Below are 21,275 nucleotides of genomic sequence, written 5' to 3'. Positions count from 1 at the left end.
GGCTCTCTATTCCTTGAGGTCTCTGTTCAAATATCACCTTGTTGGCAGTCTTGCCAGAACATGCAAAAAAAATTAGCCCCCCTCTTTTCTCTCTTCCTTCTACCTCCCTCCTTTTTCATTATAACATTAGTCATCATCTAACATGCTATACATTTTTAAAAGTTACTTATATTCTTTCTCCATAACTATATTTTAGGAGCTTCTGTTTTTCTGCAAGCTACACTTCCTGCATAGACAGTACCTGAAGTATTGTCACAATTTAATTTACATTTTTAAGTGCTTGGATTTCTCATTAAAACTGTGAATACGGGCGTTTCTATTGTAGCTCAGTGGGTTAAGAATCCAATATAGTGTCTGTGAGGATGTGGGTTCAATCCCTGGCCTCACTCAGTGGGTTAGGACCCAGCATTGCAACAAGTTGCAGTGTAGGTCACAGATGAGGCTTGGATCTGTCATTGCTGTGGCTGTGGCATGGGCTGACACCTGCAGCTATGATTCAACCCCCTAGCCAGGGAGTTTCCATATGCCACAGGTGTGGCCATAAAGAGAGAAAAAAAATCTGTGAATAAATATTTTAATCATTGTGGGGGAAAAAGCTAAGAGTGGGACAAGTTTGCCAATTACAGAAAGCATGAGACATTCCCTAAAGGGGACCAGATTCATACACAAAATATTAATTTCTTGATGATCAAATATAAATTGTAGCATTTCAACACTGTGAGTAATGCCCATTTGTGTGAAAATTAGTCATTTTATTTTCTCTTTCTTCCCAGTCACCTCTACCACATGAACCAAGGGAATGATACAGGAATTTCAGAATTTCTTCTTATGGGATTTTCAGATGAACAAGAATTGCAGCCCCTGATTTTTGTATTTTTCCTCTCCATGTACCTCATCACTGTGTTTGGCAACCCGCTCATCATCCTAGGTGTCAGCTCAGACTCCCACCTCCATACACCTATGTACTTCTTCCTCTCCAACCTGTCCTTTGTAGACATCTGTTTCACCTCCACCACCATCCCAAATATGCTGTGGAACATCCAGACACAGAGCAAAGTCATAACCTATGAAGGGTGCATCATCTAGATGTATTTTTTGTAATCTTTGCAGTATTGGACATCTTTCTTTTGATGGTGATGGCCTATGACCGCTTTGTGGCCATCTGTCACCCCCTGCACTACACAGTCATCATGAACCCCTGACTCTGTGTACTCCTGGTTCTGGCATCCTGGATTATGAGTGTCCTGCATTCCTTTTTACAAAGCTTAATGGTGTTGCGACTGTCCTGTACTGATTTGCAAATTCCCCACTTTTTCTGTGAACTCAATCAGATGGTGCAACTTGCCTGTTCTGACCCATTCCTCAATAACATGATGATGTGTTTCACCGCTGTCCTACTGGGTGTTGGTTCTCTCAGTGGTATAATTTACTCATACTCTAAGATAGTATCCTCCGTATATGGACTTTCATCAGCTTATGGGAAGTATAAAGCATTTTCAACCTGTGCATCTCACCTCTCAATTGTCTCCTTATTTTACTGTACAAGCCTAGGAGTGTACCTTAACTCTGCTGCTACCCGCAGCTCCCATTCAAATGCAGAAGCCTCAGTGATGTACACCTTGGTCACACCCATGCTGAACCCCTTCATCTATAGTCTGAGGAACAAAGATATAAAGAGGGCTCTGAAAATGTTCTTTGGGATGATGTCTATAAAAAGATGTCTGTCTTTTTTATAAAGACCAGTGGTCTTAGGGCTTAAGAAGTGCCTTTGATGAAAGCCTCAGAGCCAGAAATTGTGGTTTGTATCAGATTGTGGACATAGAACATACCTCATCAATATTTTCCTGGTGTTTCCATTCTTTTTATTTCAACCTCTCTGTATAATTTATGTAACTCATTTTTTATTAAGCTTTGTGATCTCTCCGATATCAAGAGTTTTCCCTTTGTAATTATCTTATTGTCCCATTATCCCATTGTTATTTGCAAACTTGGCTCTAAAACATTCAGAAATTTTCATTTATCTCAAGGGATTATATGAGTCTTTTAGGAATAATGTCTTTTCCTTTTCTTTTTTTCTTTTTCTTTTTTTTTTTGTCTTTTTGTCTTTTTGCCTTTTCTAGGGCTGCTCCCATGGCATATGGAGGTTCCCAGGCTGGGGTCTAATCAGAGCTGTAGCCACCAGCCTAAGCCAGAGCCACAGCAATGCTGGATCCGAGCCACGTCTGTAACCTACACCAGAGCTTATGGCAACACCAGATCCTTAACCCACTGAGCAAGGCCAGGGATAGAACCCGCAACCTCATGGTTCCTAGTCAGATTCGTTAACCACTATGCCACAACAGGAACTCTGAATAATGTCTTTTCAAGTGAAAATATAATGTTGAGTATTTTTTCTTTTGTTTGACTAATAAAAAGTCTTAAGCTTTTGCTAACCCTATGGAAAAAGCACTCTTGGTAGTCACAGATATTTATGTCAGCTTGTAACAGAAAAATAAAAAACTGAGACCACTGTTTTTATTTCATGAATGCCATTCCTTTATAGATCACCACCTTAACTGCTCTTCCTGATATTCCAGAACTTAGTATACTGGCTGTTATTGCTGTTTATGAGTGTTTTTCTGTTCTTCAGATTTCTGTTCCATTATTCAGATTGGTGTCTACCATGCCTATAACTGACACTGGCAAAAAAAAAAAAGATAAAATAGAAGTCTCCAAGTGGAAACTACACAGAAAGAAAATATGAATAAAAAGATTTACACAATATGGCCTTAGAATAAGACTTGACCTTAAATATAATGCAGAAGATATTAATCATACGTTTGTTACTACACAAAAGGTGACTGTGTATATGTGTGTGTGTATTTTCATATTTTCTCTTTTAAATAACCATGCTCACACACATATATGTACATGTACACAGAATCATTATGAACTTCCAGCTTTGTGTGCTAGATCATCAGTGTCCGGCATTCCTTAATGCAAAGTTTACTGGTATTGCAGCTGTCTTTCTGCAGTGACTTGGAAATCCCCCACTATTTCTGTGAACTCAAGCAGATGATCCAACTTGCCTGTTTTGACAATTTTTTTAATGAGTTGGGTATATATTTTTTAGCAACACTGCTGGGCAATAGTGCCCTCGCTGGTATTATTTACTCTTACTCTAAGATAGTTTCCTCCATGTGTGGAATGTCATAAGCTAAGCTCGGGAGAAGTATAAAACCTTTTCCACCTATGCATCTCACCTCTCGGTTGTCTCCTTATTTTATTGTACAAGCCTAGGCATGTACCTCAGCTCTGCTACTACCCACAGCTCCTGCTCAAGTGCAACAGCCTCCGTGATGTACACCATGATCACATCCATGTCGAATGCCTTCATCTACAGTCTAAGACGTAAAAGACATAAAGAGGGCTCTGAAAACACTTTGTTAGAAAACAACTATAAAAAGGCCAACTGTCTTGGGGCTAAAGAAGAGCCTATTCAGACTTCAAAACCTTGCAGCCAAAAATCATGATTCTTAAATCAGACTGTGGAAATAAAACTTACTCCTGCAGTATTTCCTAGAATTTCTATTTATTTGACATTCTCTATACAATTTATGTATCTCACTTCATTAAGCTTTGTGATCTTTTTCATATCCAACAGATTTTTTCCCTTTATCATTTTCTTATTCTTCCAAATAATTTTCAAATGTGGCTCTGAAAAACTTGGAAATTCTCATTTGCCATGTGACTATATGAACTTCATCAAAACATTTTTTTTGTAAAATATCAGATACTTAGTATTTTTTTTAACTAAAATGATAGTCACGAGTTGTACTTCTCCTATGGTAAAAAGTACTCTAGGCATCCATAACTATTTATATGTTTATAATGAGAAAAATTTCAGACCACAGTGTTTCACTTTTGTGTACATTATTATTTTTTATATCACTACCTTAATACTCTCTCTGATAATTTGGACATTAATATATGGTGTTTTATAATGTGTCATTGTGTTTTATTCTTCTCATTAGGAACCTGTTCTCTTATTCAGCTCCTTTTCCACAATATTTGTAATAGTCACTGACAAAAGAGGTTATCAAATACATGTGTCCAGTGGAATCTACAAGGAAACAAAGTTTTGAATAAATAGATTGACAATATGGCCTGAGTCATAGATGTCCTTAAATGTGATTAAGCAATTTTTTAAATTATACATTCTATTACTATACAAAATGTTTCTTTTTGTGCAGCATTTATACTCAGTGAGTTATAGAAGATCAGTGGTCATGTGTATAGGGTTTATTTGTTGGGATGAGGGATGTGATGGTGTGTTTTATGTGTTTTTATTGGATTATTTTCTTGTTTCTACTTTAAACATTCCAGTGCTGCCTACATATATGAATCCTTGCTCTAAATGAAAATTTTCCCCTTTTCTAATTTTTGTCATGATTATTAATATCATCCATTGCATGTCTCCTTCATGCTCAGGAACCTCTTCAATCTTGTTAAAGAGTGACTCAAATAGAGCTTGAATTCCTGACCATTCATGTGATTCAGGGTCACCAGATTTCCTGCACAAACATGCATGTCTTTCTAACCTCTCCAAGTTACCTGGAAAGGAGCTTCAATAGAATCATTTGTTAAGCAATTATCTGAAATATACCTTAATAATCATGAATAACAATGTTGACTCCAAATATGAGGACAAAACCCAAAATAAAAAAGAAGCAGATATTATAATTGCCCTCACTTCTAATTTCTTTGATGATTGTATCAATTAGCTATGGCTATATAACAAGGTATCCTAAAGAAATTGATGTAATATAATGACTTTATTATCAAATGAGATTATACGGTGAAGAGTAGATCTGATCTCTGCTGTGCTCTCAATGAGTCTGTAGTCAGCTGTGAGTCTACATTGTGTTTCCAAATCTGATTCATAAGGTTGTGTGCAGGGGAATGCTTCAGATGGCAGAGTAATAGGACATGAAGCTCACCTCCTCCCCTAAATACAACAAAAACACATTTACATGGGGGACACTTTGCACAGAAAATCTACTGAATACTGGCAAAAGATCTCAAGATTCCCATACAGCAGGAAAATTTCTATGTAACCAGGTAGGACAAAAGAAAAAAGAAAAAAAAGGAAAGTGAGAAAGGAAGCAGGAAGGAACATGTGCACCTAGGAGGGAGAGAGAAAAGAAAAGTTTCTGCATCCTTGGAAGTACTCCCATGGGTGGGGAGATAAGTTGAGACAGAGAAAGAACTTCAGAGTCTCAGAAGAGACCACAACTATTGGTTTGTAGCAACTAAGAAACAGTCCTACACAGACATTCAGTGCCACTGCCCTACACTCCCTGGCCAGAGACATATGTTAACCACTATGGGCAGGGGCTGGGAACTGAAGCTCAGGCTTTGGAAATCAGACTCAGGAAGAGAACTGGGACTGGGTGTGTGGGATAAAAACTGGGGTTTGCAGCATGGAAACATCCTGAATGGACAAGAGTTTAGGGCAGCCAAATTTGAGGGTGTAAGCTGAAGAAACCCAGACCAGCTTAGAGGCCAGAAACCTTTGCTGTGGGTGCAAGAGAGGAAAGGCAGGATCCACCACTGCAGCCTCATTCCCTGCATGCTTTCTTAGGTGGAAGGATACCACCTACACCAGCTCTGGGAGCAATCATATGAACAGCTGTTGCCTGGCTCTGGGACAGGTAATGGGAGCACCTACCACCTGGCCCCAGAAGGGGTAGCATAAGTTACCATCACCTGGCATCAGTAGCGGCCACACAAGACACCTAACTCTAAAAGGGGGCACCTGAGTAGCTGCCAGCCCACCTGACCACTCCAGGAGTGGTCCCATGAATTGCTGACACCTCCATCATGGAAACCATCCTTAGCAGATACCTGGCTCCAAGAGAGGTAGTGAGCCACTGCCACTTCCATTACCTGCTCTGGGTGCACATGAGCTGCCCTTATTGACAAGAACTCCAGGACCAGCACTGGCTACCATACCTACATACTAAAACACAAAAAACTAGACAAAGACAGAGAAATATGTTTCAGACAAAGGAACAAGAAAAAAACATATAAAAACAAATAGATGCAGAGGAGATAGGCAATCTGCCTGAAAAGCAATTCACAGTGATGATAATAAGGATGATCCAAGATCTTGGAAAATGAATGAAGGCACAGATCAAGAAGTTACAAAAAGAAAGTTTGACAAAGTGCTAAAGAATTAAAGAACAAAAAGAAAAGATGGACAATATAATATCTGAGATGAAAAATACACTAGATGGAAACAATAGCAGAGTAACTGAGGCATAAGAACAAATTCATGAGGTGGAAGACAGAGTAGTGGAAATCACTGCATGGAAAATAAAAAAGAATGAAAAGATTTGAGGAGCATCTAAGAAACATCTGGGATGACACTAAATGTACCAACATTCACATCATAAGGGTTCTAGAAAGAGAAGAGGGAGAGAAAGGGACAGAGAAAATATTTGAAGAGATTATAGCTGAAAACATTCCTAACATGGGAAAGGAAGCCCCCACTCAAGTTCAGAAAGCACAGAGTCCCATACAGGATAAACCCAAGGAGGAACATGCCGAGACACATATTGATCAAACAGGTAAAAATTAAATACAAAGAAAAAATATTAAAAGCAATATTAAAAGGGAAAGGCAATAAATAGCATACAAGGGAAACTCCATAGGGCTATCAGCTGATTTTTCAGCAGAAACTCTGCAGGATAGAAGACAGCAGCATGATAGATTTAGGGAAGAACCTACAACCAAGAGTACTCTACTCGGTGAAGCTTTCTTTCAAATACAACAGAGAAATCAAAAGCTTTACAGAAAAGTGAAACCTAAAAGAATTCAACACCACCACACCAGCTTTACAGCAAATGCTAAAGGAGCTTCCCTAGGTTGAAAAGAAAAAGCCACAACTAGAAACAAGAAAATTATGAATGGAAAGCTCACCAATAAAAGCAAACATAAAATAAAAATAGGAAATCATAGACAAATGTGGTATCAAAACCATGAGAAGAGGAGAAATCATGAGAAGAGGAGAAGATGAATGCAGAATGTTGAAAATACACATGGTGTCTGTGAGGATTCAGGTTTTATCCCTGGCCTCATTCTGTGGGTTAAGGATCTGGTGTTGCCACAAGCCACAGCAGAGGTCATAGATGTGGCTCAGATCCAGTGCTGCTGTGGCTGATGCATAGGCCTAAAGTTACAGCTCCAATCAGACCCCTAGCCTGGGAACTTCCAAAAGCTACAGGTGCAACCTTAAAAAAAAAGACTACAAACAATAAATGCAGGAGAGGGTGTGGAGAAAAGAGAATTCTCTTACACTGTTAGTGGGAATGCAAATTGGTACAGCTACTGCTGCATCCAGTGCTGCAGGGAAAAGGGAGATCCTGAAAGAGGGATGGCATGATATAACAAAACACGCAAGGATCTTTTTACGTTTAGAAAGTGGGGGACCAGGAGGCACTCTGTTCTGCAGAACAAAGGCATCTAAGCTTTAGCCAACATGACTTTTATTAAGGAAGGTGATGAAATGTGTGCAAGAACAGGCATAGGCAATTACAAGATTATCTTCTCAGTGATATCAAAGGAGGTACTTTAGGACATAGTGCAGTTGTTTATAGAGTAACATGAATATCTTGTCTTTGAAGACCCTGCACTTTAGAGCTCTGCCTCAGCAGATATTTACCTTCTGCAGAGTTCAGCTGTTCAATGGTCTCCAACAAACCACTATGGAAAACAGTATGGAGGTTCATCAAAGAACTAAAAATAGAACTACCATACGATTCAGCCATCCCACTCCTGGGCATATGTCCAGAGAAAATCATAATTCAAAAATTATATTCACTGAAGCACTATTTACAGTAGCCAAGACATGGAAGCAATCTAAATGTCCATTGACAGAGAAGATGTGGTACAGATATATAATGGAATATTACTCAGCCGTAAAAAAAGAATGCAATCATACCCTTTGCAGTAACATAGATGGACCTAGAGATTATCATATTAAGTGAACTAAGTCAGACAAAGACAAATATCATATGAGATCACTGATATCTGGAATCTAATTTTAAAATGATAGAAAAGAGCTTATTGACAAAACTGAAACAGCTGTAAAGATTTCAAAACCAAACTTATAGTTAAACCAAAGGAGGAACATAGGATGTAGGGATAAATTAGGAAGTTGAGATTCATATACACACTACTATATATAAAACAGATAAGTATATAAAACAGATAAGTAACAAGGACCTACTGTACGGCATAGGGAAATCTGTGTAGTAACCTATATGGATATATGCATAAATGATTTCTTTGCTGCACACCTGAAATTAACACAACATTGTAAGTCAATGACTCTCCAATAAAAATTTTTTACAGACCAATGGAACAGAATAGAGAACCCAGAAATAAACCCAGATACCTATGGCCAATTAATCTTTGACAAAGGAGGCAAGAATATAAAATAGGGAAAAGACAATCTTTTCAGCAAATGGTGCTGGGAAAACTGGATGGCCACATGCAAATCAATGAAACTGAAACACACTCTCAAACCATGCACAAAAATAAATTCAAGATAGCTTAAAAACTTAAATGTAAGACAAGATACTATAAAACTCGTAGAAGAGAACATAGGCAAAACATTCTCTGACATCAACCTTACAAATGTTTTCTCAGGTCATTCTCCCAAGGCAACAGAAATACAAGCAAAAATAAACCAATGGGACCTAATTAAACTGTCAAGCTTTTGCACAGCAAAGGAAACCATTAAAAAAAGACAACTTACAAAATAGAAGAAAGTAGTTTCACAAGACGCAACTTACAGAATAGAAGAAAGTAGTTTCACAAGACGCAACTGACAAACAACTTATACAGCTCAACAACAAAAAAGCCAACAACCCAATTGAAAAATGGTCAAAAGCCCTGAATAGACATTTCTCCAAAGAAGGTATACAGATAGCCAACAAGAACATGAAAAAATGCTTGACATCACTGATTATTAGAGAAATGCAAATCAAAACAACACGAGACACCACCTCACACCAGTCAGAATGGCCATCATTAATAAGTCCACAAATAACAAATGCTGGAGTGGGTGTGGAGGAAAGGGAACCCTCCTACACTGTTTGTCAGAATGTAAATTGATAAAACCACTATGGAAAACAGTATGGAGGTACCTCAGAAAACTAAATATATAACTACCATATAACCCAGCAATCCCACTCTTGGCCATACAGCCAAACAAAACTTTCCTTAAAAAGACACATGCACCCACATGCTCATTGCAGCACTATTCACAATAGCCAAGACATGGAATCAACCCAAATGTCCACTGACAGATGATTGGATTAGGAAGATGTGGTATATATACACAATGGAATACTACTCAGCCATAAAAAGGAACAAGCTAATGCCATTTGCAGCAACATGGATGGAACTAGAGACTCTCATACTGAGTGAAGTAAGTCAGAAAGAAAAAGACAAACACCATATGACATCACTTATATCTAGAATCTAATATATGGCACAAATGAACCTTTCCACAGAAAAGAAACTCATGGTCTTGGAGAACAGATTTGTGGTTGCCAAGGTAGGGCGGGTGGGGAGAGTGGGATAGACTGGAAATTTGGGGTTAATAGATGCAGACTATTGCCTTTGGAATGGATAAGCAATGAGATCCTGCTGTATAGCACTGGGAACTATATCTAGTCACTTACAATGGAGCATGATAATGTGAGAAAAATAATGTATATATGTATGTGTGACTGGGTCACCTTGCTGTACAGTAGAAATTTGACAGAACACTGTAAACCAGCTATAATGGAAAAAATAAAAATCAATTAAACATTTTTAAAGAATAATATCAAAACAATTTTGTCAAATTTTTCATTTTAATTTACAATGTTGTTATTTTCCAGTATATAGCAAAATGATCCAGATATACATATATACATATATATACATATATGTGTGTGTGTGTATATATACCTTTCAGATTCATTTTCATTATAGAGCTTTACAAGATAATGAGTAAAGTACCCCTTGCTATACAGTAGGTCCTTGTTGTTTACCAATTACATGTATACCTTACTACTTGAAATCAAACTGTTCTTCCTGTTCAAAATTCAAGAACTAACTAGATTTGGATAGTGAAGGGTTATTTAGGTTTTTTAATTATCCTTTTCTCTTGGAGATGTATGCTACATTGCTTAAATATTATGGGTAAAATAACACCAAATCTGGGAATTGCTAAAAAAATAACACTTTTGTGGTGAATTGGAGTAGAGTGCCCAGGCTACTGATGGAACAAGACAGACTGTAGGTCAGTAATTGTTGAACCCCATTGATGGGAGTTCATTACACTCTTTACTTTTGTATATCTTTGAATTTTCAATAATAAAAAGGGTTTTAGGAGTTCCCATTTGACTCAGTGGTAACAAATCTGGACAGTAACCATGAGGATGCAGGTTGCATCCCTGTACTCATTCAGTGGGTTGGGGATCCAGGGTTGCTGTGAGCTGTGGTGTAGGTTGCAGACGTGGCTCAGATTCTGCATTGCTGTGGCCGTGGTATAGATCAGCAGCTGCAGCTCCAATTTGACCCCTAGCCTGGAAACTTCCATATGCTGCAGGTGCAGCCCTAAAAAGCAAAAAATTAAAATTAAAAAATAAATTAAAATAGTTTTAATCGTCCCAGTGGGAGGAGACAGTCTTCTGACATCAGAAATACCCCCAAGAGGACACAACTGACTGAAATGTTTCCATTTTGATTGCAGTCCCCAGATTCCTAGCAGTTATGTCGCCGCAAGCTTGCAAAAATAAAAACATTTTATTTAATGAGAACCTATGAGAATTCAGCTTCTGGAGCACATTAAACTTTGCTCCTCACCTTCAGTTCACAGATATGAGGAAGGAAGGAAACTCTCTCATGCCTCTAAAAATATCACCCTGGTTCAGAGAACCATGCCTGATACCATCTCCCTGATGTTGAAGGCACAGCTGCTGCCTACACCATTCCACTTCCTGGAATGACCCCACCCGAAGGGGAATAACAGCACAGTGCATCCTTGGAAAACAAAATATGAGAGAGGAGAAGTTTCCCTGGGAACACAGCCAGGGGTAAGGAAATTGGGAAAGGCTATATATTAAAAATGAAAGTCTACATATAAAAAATGTCAAGTGCTTAACTGAGAAAGAAGCTTCAAGTTTAACGGCAGCCTCTCCTCTCTCATTTCCCTTGCTCTGCTCTTTCTGACATCATTTCCATAGCCCTGTCCTGCCTCATCAGGAACTGTCTCTCTCCTAGTTCTCTCCTGTGTGACATTAGTCTTCCCCTAATGTCTTACCCAGTGCCCAGACTCCTCCTGCTCACCTTACTGACATTTCACACGAGAGACCACATTCCTCTTTATCTCAGATGTTCAGCAAGCATTCACAGTCACCTTCAGTTGTCTCTGTGATGTGCATGAATGACAGCACTCTCATCCCAGCTGCTTCCAGGGAGATGAAATGAGACCATTCAAGAAAGTAAATTAGCACAGTTCCTGCACTAAATAAGAGTTACTATTTATATCATTTCCTGAGCACCTTCAATGAGCCAGAATCTGGTCTGTATATGCTACATTTTTGTATAATTTTGAATAGGATATTTTTTCTATTTTTGTATAATTTTGAATAGGATATTTTTTCTATTATGTATCTCTTTATTTCTGGAAATAGGGTAGAAAATGATACCTGCTGTTTTTCACTCTAGCCTTACCAAAATGGCTTCTTAGTTGTAACAGCTTTTTAGCATCTGAAATGCGATCAATTTATTTTTAACAAGGACATGAACCTATGAATGCTTTTACTCCTTGGTCTTATTGGTTCAAAATTTCAGAACAATATTGGGTAGTGGCCATAGTGGGAATATTTGTCTTCTGTATGATCTTCATAGATATTCCTCAAATGTTTCCAGTCAGGTATAAGCTGATGATCAAGGAAAGTATTTTATCGTGGTTAATGCATATTTTATTTATAGTTTCTTCAGAACTATTTTCATGCAGTATCTTTAGCACTTGCTAAGATGATTCTATTAGAGTTGGACAATTTTTTCTACTCATTTGTTCTACTATAATAAATAAATTACCAATATGAAATCCTGGTTGCTTTCTAGGATTAACTGTTACCTAGTCACATTATTTGGTTTGTTCGGTAAATTGCCGAATATATTTTATTGCTATTTTCTTTGAGCTTCTTTCTAACAAGCTAATTAAAGAGATTAATCTGTGGTTTTTCTTATACTCTCCTATTGTAGAAGGCTCTTGCCTTTTGGTATAATGATTTAGATGGCTTTAGAAAATTCATTGGAAATATATTTTCATGTGGCTCCAAATAATTTTTATGTATTTCAAATAGGTTTTGTGAGATTCCAAAGTTAGTAAATTGGCCCTGTGTCTTTTCTGGGAGGTAAGGTTGGTTGATGACTCAGTTTCTTCCTTTGTGATTTTTCATTATACATTTTAGTCAAGTGAGTAGAAAATATCATGAGATTATCATAGCTTGTGGAAATTATATATGGGTCTTTTAAATTACTATTTTAATGCAATTTAAATTATTGTCACTATTTTTATTATAAGGACATTTTAAAATAACGTAATTACTTCAAAGACATGAGAAAACTAAGGCTGGATAACAAAGTGTCAAGGCAGTTGAACAAATGAAGTCTGCTTTGGATGCAAAATCAATTTTCATATGTAGGTTTTCCAGCTAGTAGCAACATCGGAGACAATGGTGGCATTTGGAAACCACGAACTGATAGACAAGAGAAAAGAGACCACTAAGCAAATGCATTGTTTCATCAATATATTGGGTTCAAGCTAAAAGTGAACACATTTATAAGATGCCTGTTGATCACTGATCTAACCGTGTTTCTGCCTCTGTCTTGGCAGACAGTCCTTTACATGGAGCCAAGAAACCACTCAGGTCTTCCAGTATTTCTCCTCCTGGGACTTTCCAAGAAGCCAGAGATTCAATCTGTTCTCTTTGGGTTGTTCCTATCTTTGTACTTTGTCACTATCTTTGGGAACCTGCTCATCATCCTGGCCATCATCTCTGACTCCCACCTCCACACACCCATGTACTCCTTCCTCGCCAACCTGTCCTTTTCTGACATCTGTTTTACCTCCACCACCATCCCAAAGATGCTCCTGAACATACAGACGCAAAGCAAAGCCATAACCTATATAGGCTGCATCACACAGATGTTTTTTTTCACAGTTTTTGGACTTTTGGACAATTTCCTCCTGACCATAATGGCCTATGACCGCTTCGTGGCCATCTGTCACCCCCTGCACTACACAGTCATTATGAATCCCTGTCTCTGTGCCCAGTTACTCCTCCTAACCTGGCTCATCAGTGCTCTGGGGGCCCTCCCTGAGAGTTTAACCACATTGCAACTTTCTTTCTGTGCTGTTGTTGAAATCCCACACTATTTCTGTGAACTCCCTGAGGTCCTCAAGCTTGCCTGCTCAGACACTTTCATCAGTAATGTCGTATTGTATGTTGTGACAGGCATTATGGGCTTTTTTCCTCTTGCTGGGATCCTTTTCTCTTATTCTCGAATTGTTGCTTCTGTACTGAGGATCTCAACAGCAGGAGGGAAGTATAAAGCATTTTCCACTTGTGGGTCTCACCTCTCAGTTGTCTCCTTGTTCTATGGAACCTGCCTTGGGGTCTATCTCAGTTCCACATGGACACATGCCTCTCGTACAGGGGCGTTTGCCTCAGTCCTGTATACTGTGGTCACCCCCATGATGAATCCGTTCATCTACAGTCTGAGGAACAGAGACATGAAGAGAGCTCTGAGAAAGCTTCTCTACAGTGTGTTGTCCCTCCAAGGAGAGCATCAATGACCTTGAGCCTGGAAAAGTGTGATCAAGGGCAATGGAACAGAGCACTTAAGAGAGTCGACTCTAAAATTCCTCTGAGTTCAAACACTGATGCCATCTTTAGTAGATGATGAATATGAGAGAGATGCTCAACCCCATGTGCTCCAGTCTCTCCATCGGTGAGATGAACCTATAAGGCATGCCTCATAAGAGTGTCAAGAGAAGTAAATGGAATAAGACGGTAAAGCTTCAACATAGGAAATGCAAGTAGCAAGCCCTAAGTAAATGTCAGCTATCATTACATACGAGGAGTAATTTTTTGTAATGTGCTGGGTTTTGTTGTTATTGTTGTCCCCATATTATTAAGCCAGTTTCTCTCTGTGTGTGCTGCCCTTCACTAGGACTAAGTCACAAGCTCAGTACCCCCTGGAAGAAAGAGAATGTGATGGCAAGGCAGAATTTCTCAACCCTGGCACCACTGATATCTGGGTCTGGATCATTCCTTACTGTAGGGGCTGTCCTGTGCATTGTAGGATGTTTAGCAGTATATCTGGCCTCTAAAGACTGGATGCCAGTAGCATTGCTAGCCAAGATGCAATGATTAAAAATGTCTCCATATAGGACCAAATACTTCATAAGGAGCCAGGTCACCCCCACTTGAGAACCACAGGAGAGTGTCTTCCAAAGCGGGAGATAACATATGAAAAATCTCCCATGGGAGCAAGCCTAAGGCTGAAAAGAAATAAATGGAAGATATGAGAAAAAGACTGTGTGTATATATGTATGACTGGGTCACTAGGCTGTGCAGCAGAAATTGACACAGCACTGTAAATCAGCTATACTTTAGTATTTAAAAAAAGAAATAAATAGGATTTATCTCTCATGAGGTCCCATTCATTCTCATGTGGAACCTCAAGGATTTTGATCACACAGTTTGGCCCTCCGTAAAGTGGGATTGCTGAAGAAGAGGTGGAATGTGCAGTGTTAGGAATCTGAGAAGGTCACTGGTTTGATCTCAGCCTCTTTGGCTCATATGGGCCTCCATGGGTTCCAAAGAAGGGTCACTAGCTCTTCAATGACCCATGGAGGGACACAAAAGGCTGAGCTGAGTGTCTGCAGGTTGGAAAGTGACCTCCAGGATGAGAGGTCAACCACCAAGTATCTATATAGACAGCCTGTGTCAAGGGACAAATGGAGCACTCACAGTGATTATAAAGATTCCGAGGAGTTGGAAGAGGCTACCATGGGGCCGAATCAGCAGGAGAGGACCATAGAGTTGGTCCAAACCAAGAGAACATAGCAAAGGTGCATTAGACCAGACTATGGCAGAGGCTGTCATGAGAGGCCCAGTGAGAGCTATGACTGCCAATAGCAATCAGTTTGGGGAGCAGATCAATGACTTCCACATTCCAACTGGTATTACCATGATTATTACTGTGTGGTAGCAAGCTGACATCTAGAGGATCAGACATATTTTATTGTGGTAAAATACACATAGCATAAAATTTACCATTTTACTCCATTTAAAGTGCATAATCAATGACATCAAATACATTCACAATGTATTTATGCATCCATCACCACTCTATAGTTCTAGGATATTTTCTTCACTCCCAAAAGGAGATCCAATAATCATTAGCAGTTATTCTGTATTTTCTTTTTCCCCTTAGTCCCTGGAAACCACAAATCTGCTTTCCATCTCTATGATTTGCCTGTTCTGGACAGTTCACATAAATAGAATTATACAATATATGACCTTTGCTGTCTGGTATTTTTCACTTAGCATAATGTTGTCAAGGTTTATCCATGTTGTAGCCTGTGTCAGCACTTTATTCCTTTTCATGGCTGATAAATGGATAAAGAAAATGTGGTATATCCATACAATGAGACTAGACATTTCCTATATGAGAGAAAAAACCGCTCTATTTACTCAATACACAAGATGACCTTGGAAATGATGTGCCTGTTTTTATTCTTTTTTTGTTTTTTTGTCTTTTTGTCTTTTTAGGGCCACGCCCCCAGCATATGGAGGTTCCCAGGCTAGGGGTCGAATCGGAGCTGTAGCACCACAGCCACAGCAATGCCAGATCCAAGTCACGTCTGCGACCTACACCACAGCTCACAGCAATGCCAGATCCTTAACCCACTGAGCGAGGCCAGGGATCGAACCCGCCACCTCATGGTTCCTAGTCAGATTCGTTTCCACTGCGCCAGGACAGGAACTCCTTATTTTATTTTATTTTTTATTTAATTTTTATTTTATATTGGATTATAGTTTATTTACAATGTTGCATTAGTTTCAGGTGTACAGAAAAGTGATTTCTGTTATACATATCCATGTACCTATTCTTTTTCAGATTCTTTTCCCATATAGGTAATTATAGAATAGTGAATAGAGTTCCCCGTACTATACAGCAGGTCCTTGTTGACTATTTTATATATAGTAATGTGTATATGTTAACCGCAAGCTTCTAGTTTATCCCTCCCCCTGCCCCCTACCTTTCCCCTTTGTTAACCGTAAGTTTGCTTTTGATTTTATAAATTAGTTCATTTGTATCATTTTTTTTATTTTTTATCAAAGAATAGTTGATTTAAAATGTTGTGCCAATATCTGCTGTATAGCAAAGTGGTTCAGTCATACATATTCATACATTCTTTTTCTCATATTGTCTTCCATCATGTTCTATCCCAAGAGATTGGATATAGTTCCCTGTGCCATACAGTAAGTTATCATTACTCATCCATTCTAAATGTAATGGTTTGCATCTACTAACCCCAAACTCTCAGTCCATCCCACTCCCTTCCCCCTCTCCCTTGGTATAATATTTTAGATTCCACATATAAATGATATCATATGATATTTGTCTTTCACTGTCTGACTCAATATGACAACATCCATGTTGCTGCAAATGATATTATTTCATTCTTTTTATGGCTGAATAACATTCCATTGTATACATGTACCACATTTTCTTAATCCATTTCCGTTGATGGACATTTAGGGGTTTTTGGGGGGGTTTTGGGGTTTTTTTTGTTTTTTATTTTCCCACTGTAGAGCAAGGGGGTCAGGTTATCCTTACATGTATACATTACAATTACATTTTTTTCCTCACTCTTTCTTCTGTTGCAACATGAGGATCTAGACAAAGTTCTCAATGCTATTCAGCAGGATCTCCTTGTAAATCTATTCTAAGTTGTGTCTGATAAGCCCAAGCTCCCGATCCTTCCCACTCCCTCCCCCTCCCATCAGGCAGCCACAAGTCTCTTCTCCAAGTCCATGAGTTTCTTTTCTGAGGAGATGTTCATTTGTGCTGGATATTAGATTCCAGTCATAAGTGATATCATATGGTATTTGTCTTTGTCTTTCTGGCTCATTTCACTCAGGATGAGATTCTCTAGCTCCATCCATGTTGCTGCAAATGGCATTATGTCATTCTTTTTATGGCTGAGTAGTATTCCATTGTGTATATATACCACTTCTTCCGAATCCAATCATCTGTCGATGGACATTTGGGTTGTTTCCATGTCTTGGCTATTGTGAATAGTGCTGCAATGAGCATGCGGGTGCATGTGTCTCTTTTAAGTAGAGTTTTGTCCGGATAGATGCCCAAGAGTGGGATTGCGGGGTCATATGGAAGTTCATTTAGGTTTTTTCATATCTTGGCTATTGTACATAGCACTGCAATGAATTTTGGGTGCACTTATCTTTTTGAATTATGGTTTTCTCTGGATATATGCCCAGGAGTGGGATTGCTGGTTCATATAGTCCTCAAAGGCTTCTTGTGGACAATCCTGCCTCTGTTGTCTAAACAATTCTACTCTCTATATTTTTCCATTTCTACATTGGCCATTCCCATAATTACATTTGTAGCACTACACTTTTGGAAATAAGCTCTAAAAGAGTCCCCAGTCATCCCCATCTTCTGACACTTTCTCTCCTTATACTCCCCCACAACCCTGAACAGGGATGATCTTTGCAACCAAGAAGACACTATGAAGAGTCAGAGCATGACTTCTGGGACTAGACTATAAAAGACATTGAAGTTTTGCCTGTAGTTCTCCCTGCATTGCTGTCTCTAAAGGGAAACTAGCAGGCATGTTGCAAGGACACTCAATCAGCCCTATAGAGAAACTTATGTGGTCAGGAACTAAGGCCTCCTTTCGACAGCCAAAAATGGATCCTCTAGCCCAAGTCAGGCTTTCCAATGACTGACTGTAACACCAGCCAACATTCTAACTGCAATCTCATGAGAGACCTCAAACCAGAACTTCCAGCAAAACCACTCCTGAATTCTTGACCTACAGAAATAATATGGAATAAAATAAATGTTGATTTTTGTTTTTAAGCAACTAGGTTTAGGAATTTTCATGTAGCAAGAGCAAATTAATGCAGTAAGAAACCCCCAAAATCTTAACAAATAAGATGAAATTCTCAAAAATCTTCCTTGTCCACAAATAATATGTCATCATCTTTTTCTGGATTAGCTCTGCTAAATAATGAGATGTTCACACCCCAAGATGGAAATACATCCTTGGGAACTTGCACAGATTCTTGGAATGAGAAGAGAGATGAGTACAACTCAGTTATTTCTATTTTCACCACCTCTGGCTCACTCCCTTATTGTGCTTACACTGGTGCGATGATGCATGCATTCATGTCACGAATGTTTTCTCTGTAGTTTCTGGTACATTAACAGGCATAAAGTGATCTTCACATAAATGGAGTATATGCCCCCAAACAAGTTTAAATAAATATTCAGACTTAATATAGCCTGGAGATAAAAAGAATCGATGTAGTAGCCTGGACTGGGGTGAGGTGCCCAAGACACAGGAAGACACTCACACTTTAAGTATCATATCTCAGTATCTCAATTTTCTAATATTGGTCCAGCCCTGCAAGGGACCACTCCTGAGCTAAAAGGAAATCATAGGTAAATGGAGGGGAAGCTTCTTTTCCTCTGAGCTGCAGGAAAACAAAGGCATCAGAGGAAAAAGACACAAGCTAAACCACTGGTAAATTATAGAGGACACCAAAGAAAATAGCGCTCACCTGCACTGCCCTGGAAACCAAAAAGGAAACCATACCTGTTCGTGTGGGTTTGGCAAAACTCACTTCTGATTCAGACCTTCATATCAAGAAGATGGTGGCATACTTGGGCACTTTCAAGCCAAAGCCAAGGCTAGAGCCACATGCAATTCTCTTTTGAATGCCTCTCTACACTTCCAACTTATGAAGGGATGGAGAATGACTCATCTTACCAATTAGGTAGAAAGGACCAAGCATGTACAACCTACCCCTCCCTTAACTCCCACACCATGGTCAGGGCTGACATAACCTTGGAAAACAGTATGGAGTTTCCTCAGAAAACTAAATATAGGACTACCATATGATCCAGCAATCCCACTCCTGAGCATATACCCAGACAAAACTATAATTCAAAAACATACAAGCACCCCTATGTTCACTGCAGCACTATTCACAATATCCAAGATATGTAAACAACCTAAATGTCCATCCACAGATGAATGGATTAAGAAGATGTGGCACATATATACAATGGAATACTACTCAGCCATAAAAAAACCAAAACGATGCCATTAGCAGTAACATGGATCCAACTAGAGTCTCATACTAAGTGAAGTACATCAGAAAGAGAAAGAGAAATACCATTTATATGTGGAATCTAAAATATGGCACAAATGAGCCTATCTACAAAACATAAACAGACTCAGACATAGAGAATAGACTTGTGGTTGCCAAGGGGGAGGGTAGAGGGAGTGGGATGGGTGGGGAATTTGGGGTTGGTAGATGCAAACTATTATGTTTAGAGTGGATAGCAATGAGGCCCTGTTGTACAACACAGGGAACTATATCTTCAAACTACATCCTATATCTGAGCCCCTACCACTGCTTCCACAACTGCCACTCTGGTCCCACCAACCATTATTTTTCCTTTATTAGCTGGCCAGTGTCCATGGGATTGTGCTGATTTATATCTGTTATCCCGAAATAAGCATTAATAGCACTTTCTATGTGAACTTAAAATTCAATTTCATTTTGAGCAATTAGGTATATGGTCACCATCCCTCCCTGGTCTTTGCAATAACGTTCTCGTTAGTGTCAACATTCTATCTGGATGCCCCAACCACACAACTAAATGATCTTTTTTTACCAAAGTATAGTTGATTTACAATGTTGTGCCAGTTTCTTCTGTACAGCATAGTAACCCAGTCATACACACACACACACACACACACACACACACACATATATACATTTTTTTCTCATACTATCTTCCATCATGTTCTATCCCAAGAGATTGGTATAGCTCCCTGTGCTGTACAGTAGGGCCTCATTATATAGCCATTCTAAATGTAATAGTTTCCATCTACCAACCCCAGATTCTTTTAAAAATATAAGTCTGCTCAGAGTTCCCATTGTGGCTCAGTGGTTAACAAATCCGACTAGGAACCATGAGGTTGCAGGTTCGATCCCTGGCCTTGCTCAGTGGGTTAAGGATCCGGCATTGCCGTGAGCTGTGGTGTAGGTTGCAGATGCGGCTCGGATCCTGCATTGCTGTGGCTCTGGTGTAGGCCAGTGGCTACAGTTCCGATTAGACCCCTAGCCTGGGAACCTCCATATGCCACAGGAGCGGCCCAAGAAATGCTCAATGATCTCTCCACTCAAAAGCCCTTTAATAGCCTTTAATATCAGTCACAGACTTCCCAGTGGGCTAAAAGACTGCATGAGATGTTCTTGCCCCTCCATCTTATTTATCTCATACATTTCTTCCCTGAAACATTTCTACACCTGACAGTAATGGACCATAAATCCCTGTACCAACACTAAAGTGGAGCCCCCAAATTTGGCTCTATTTACCATAACAACCATAAGAACGAAGGGAGACAATATCAATTACAAGATTCATCACATTGGTTAAAATAAACCCAAATCAGTATTCAAATGGTAAATGGACAAATACACCTAGGCATATCATTTTCATACAGAAGCCATTGCATGTTGTACTAAGAAATGTCTAAAATAATTTTATTTTTTTATCCAAAAATGGATTTCATAGAGATGTTTCCTTGGAGCATGCGTTAGTAGAAAATGATGCCATCACACTAAGCATGATCAAGGAATGGCAGAACTGTGGGCAAGAGAAGTGGGGAGGGTTAATCCAGGAATAAAGTATTGATAAGGTACATAGTGCACTGTTTAATATAACAACATGAGCATAGTGATCCCCACAATAGGTCTGCCTTTCTGGTAGAAAAGTTCTCATCCTTTTGATTACTCATTCAGGCTGAAAACAGACACTCAAAGGAGGATGCCCTAAGTATCCTACTGTTCCTATTTTTTGGGAAATAGTTTAATAACATTTGATTT

At 39.1% G+C, this 21,275-nt stretch overlaps 1 protein-coding gene and 1 pseudogene across 1 annotated transcript; both read left to right on the top strand.

The window, feature by feature from the left end:
- Nucleotides 1-762: 762 nt before the first annotated feature.
- On the top strand, nt 763-1,736 carry LOC125124606 (olfactory receptor-like protein OLF4; annotated as a pseudogene).
- A 6,773-nt stretch (nt 1,737-8,509) lies between these two features.
- Nucleotides 8,510-13,909, top strand: LOC125124605 (olfactory receptor 7C1-like). The gene is made up of 2 exons (XM_047774668.1): nt 8,510-8,559; nt 12,991-13,909. The coding sequence occupies exons 1-2, from the start codon at nt 8,510-8,512 to the stop codon at nt 13,907-13,909; spliced, it is 969 nt and encodes a 322-aa protein (XP_047630624.1).
- Nucleotides 13,910-21,275: the final 7,366 nt, after the last annotated feature.

The sequence above is a fragment of the Phacochoerus africanus genome, chromosome 4 (genome assembly GCF_016906955.1).
Source record: "Phacochoerus africanus isolate WHEZ1 chromosome 4, ROS_Pafr_v1, whole genome shotgun sequence".
In the NCBI taxonomy this organism is placed as follows: Eukaryota; Metazoa; Chordata; class Mammalia; order Artiodactyla; family Suidae; genus Phacochoerus; species Phacochoerus africanus.
This window is presented reverse-complemented; position numbering and strand designations above follow the sequence as displayed.

What these genes read in the sequence shown, in the direction of transcription:
- LOC125124605 (XM_047774668.1), top strand. Translation starts at nt 8,510, where the DNA reads ATGGTGCTGGGAAAACTGGATGGCCACATGCAAATCAATGAAACTGAA. An exon ending in CAAATCAATGAAACTGAAAC is followed by an intron (nt 8,560 to 12,990) that starts ACACTCTCAAAC and finishes AGGTCTTCCAGT; the next exon opens with ATTTCTCCTCCTGGGACTTT.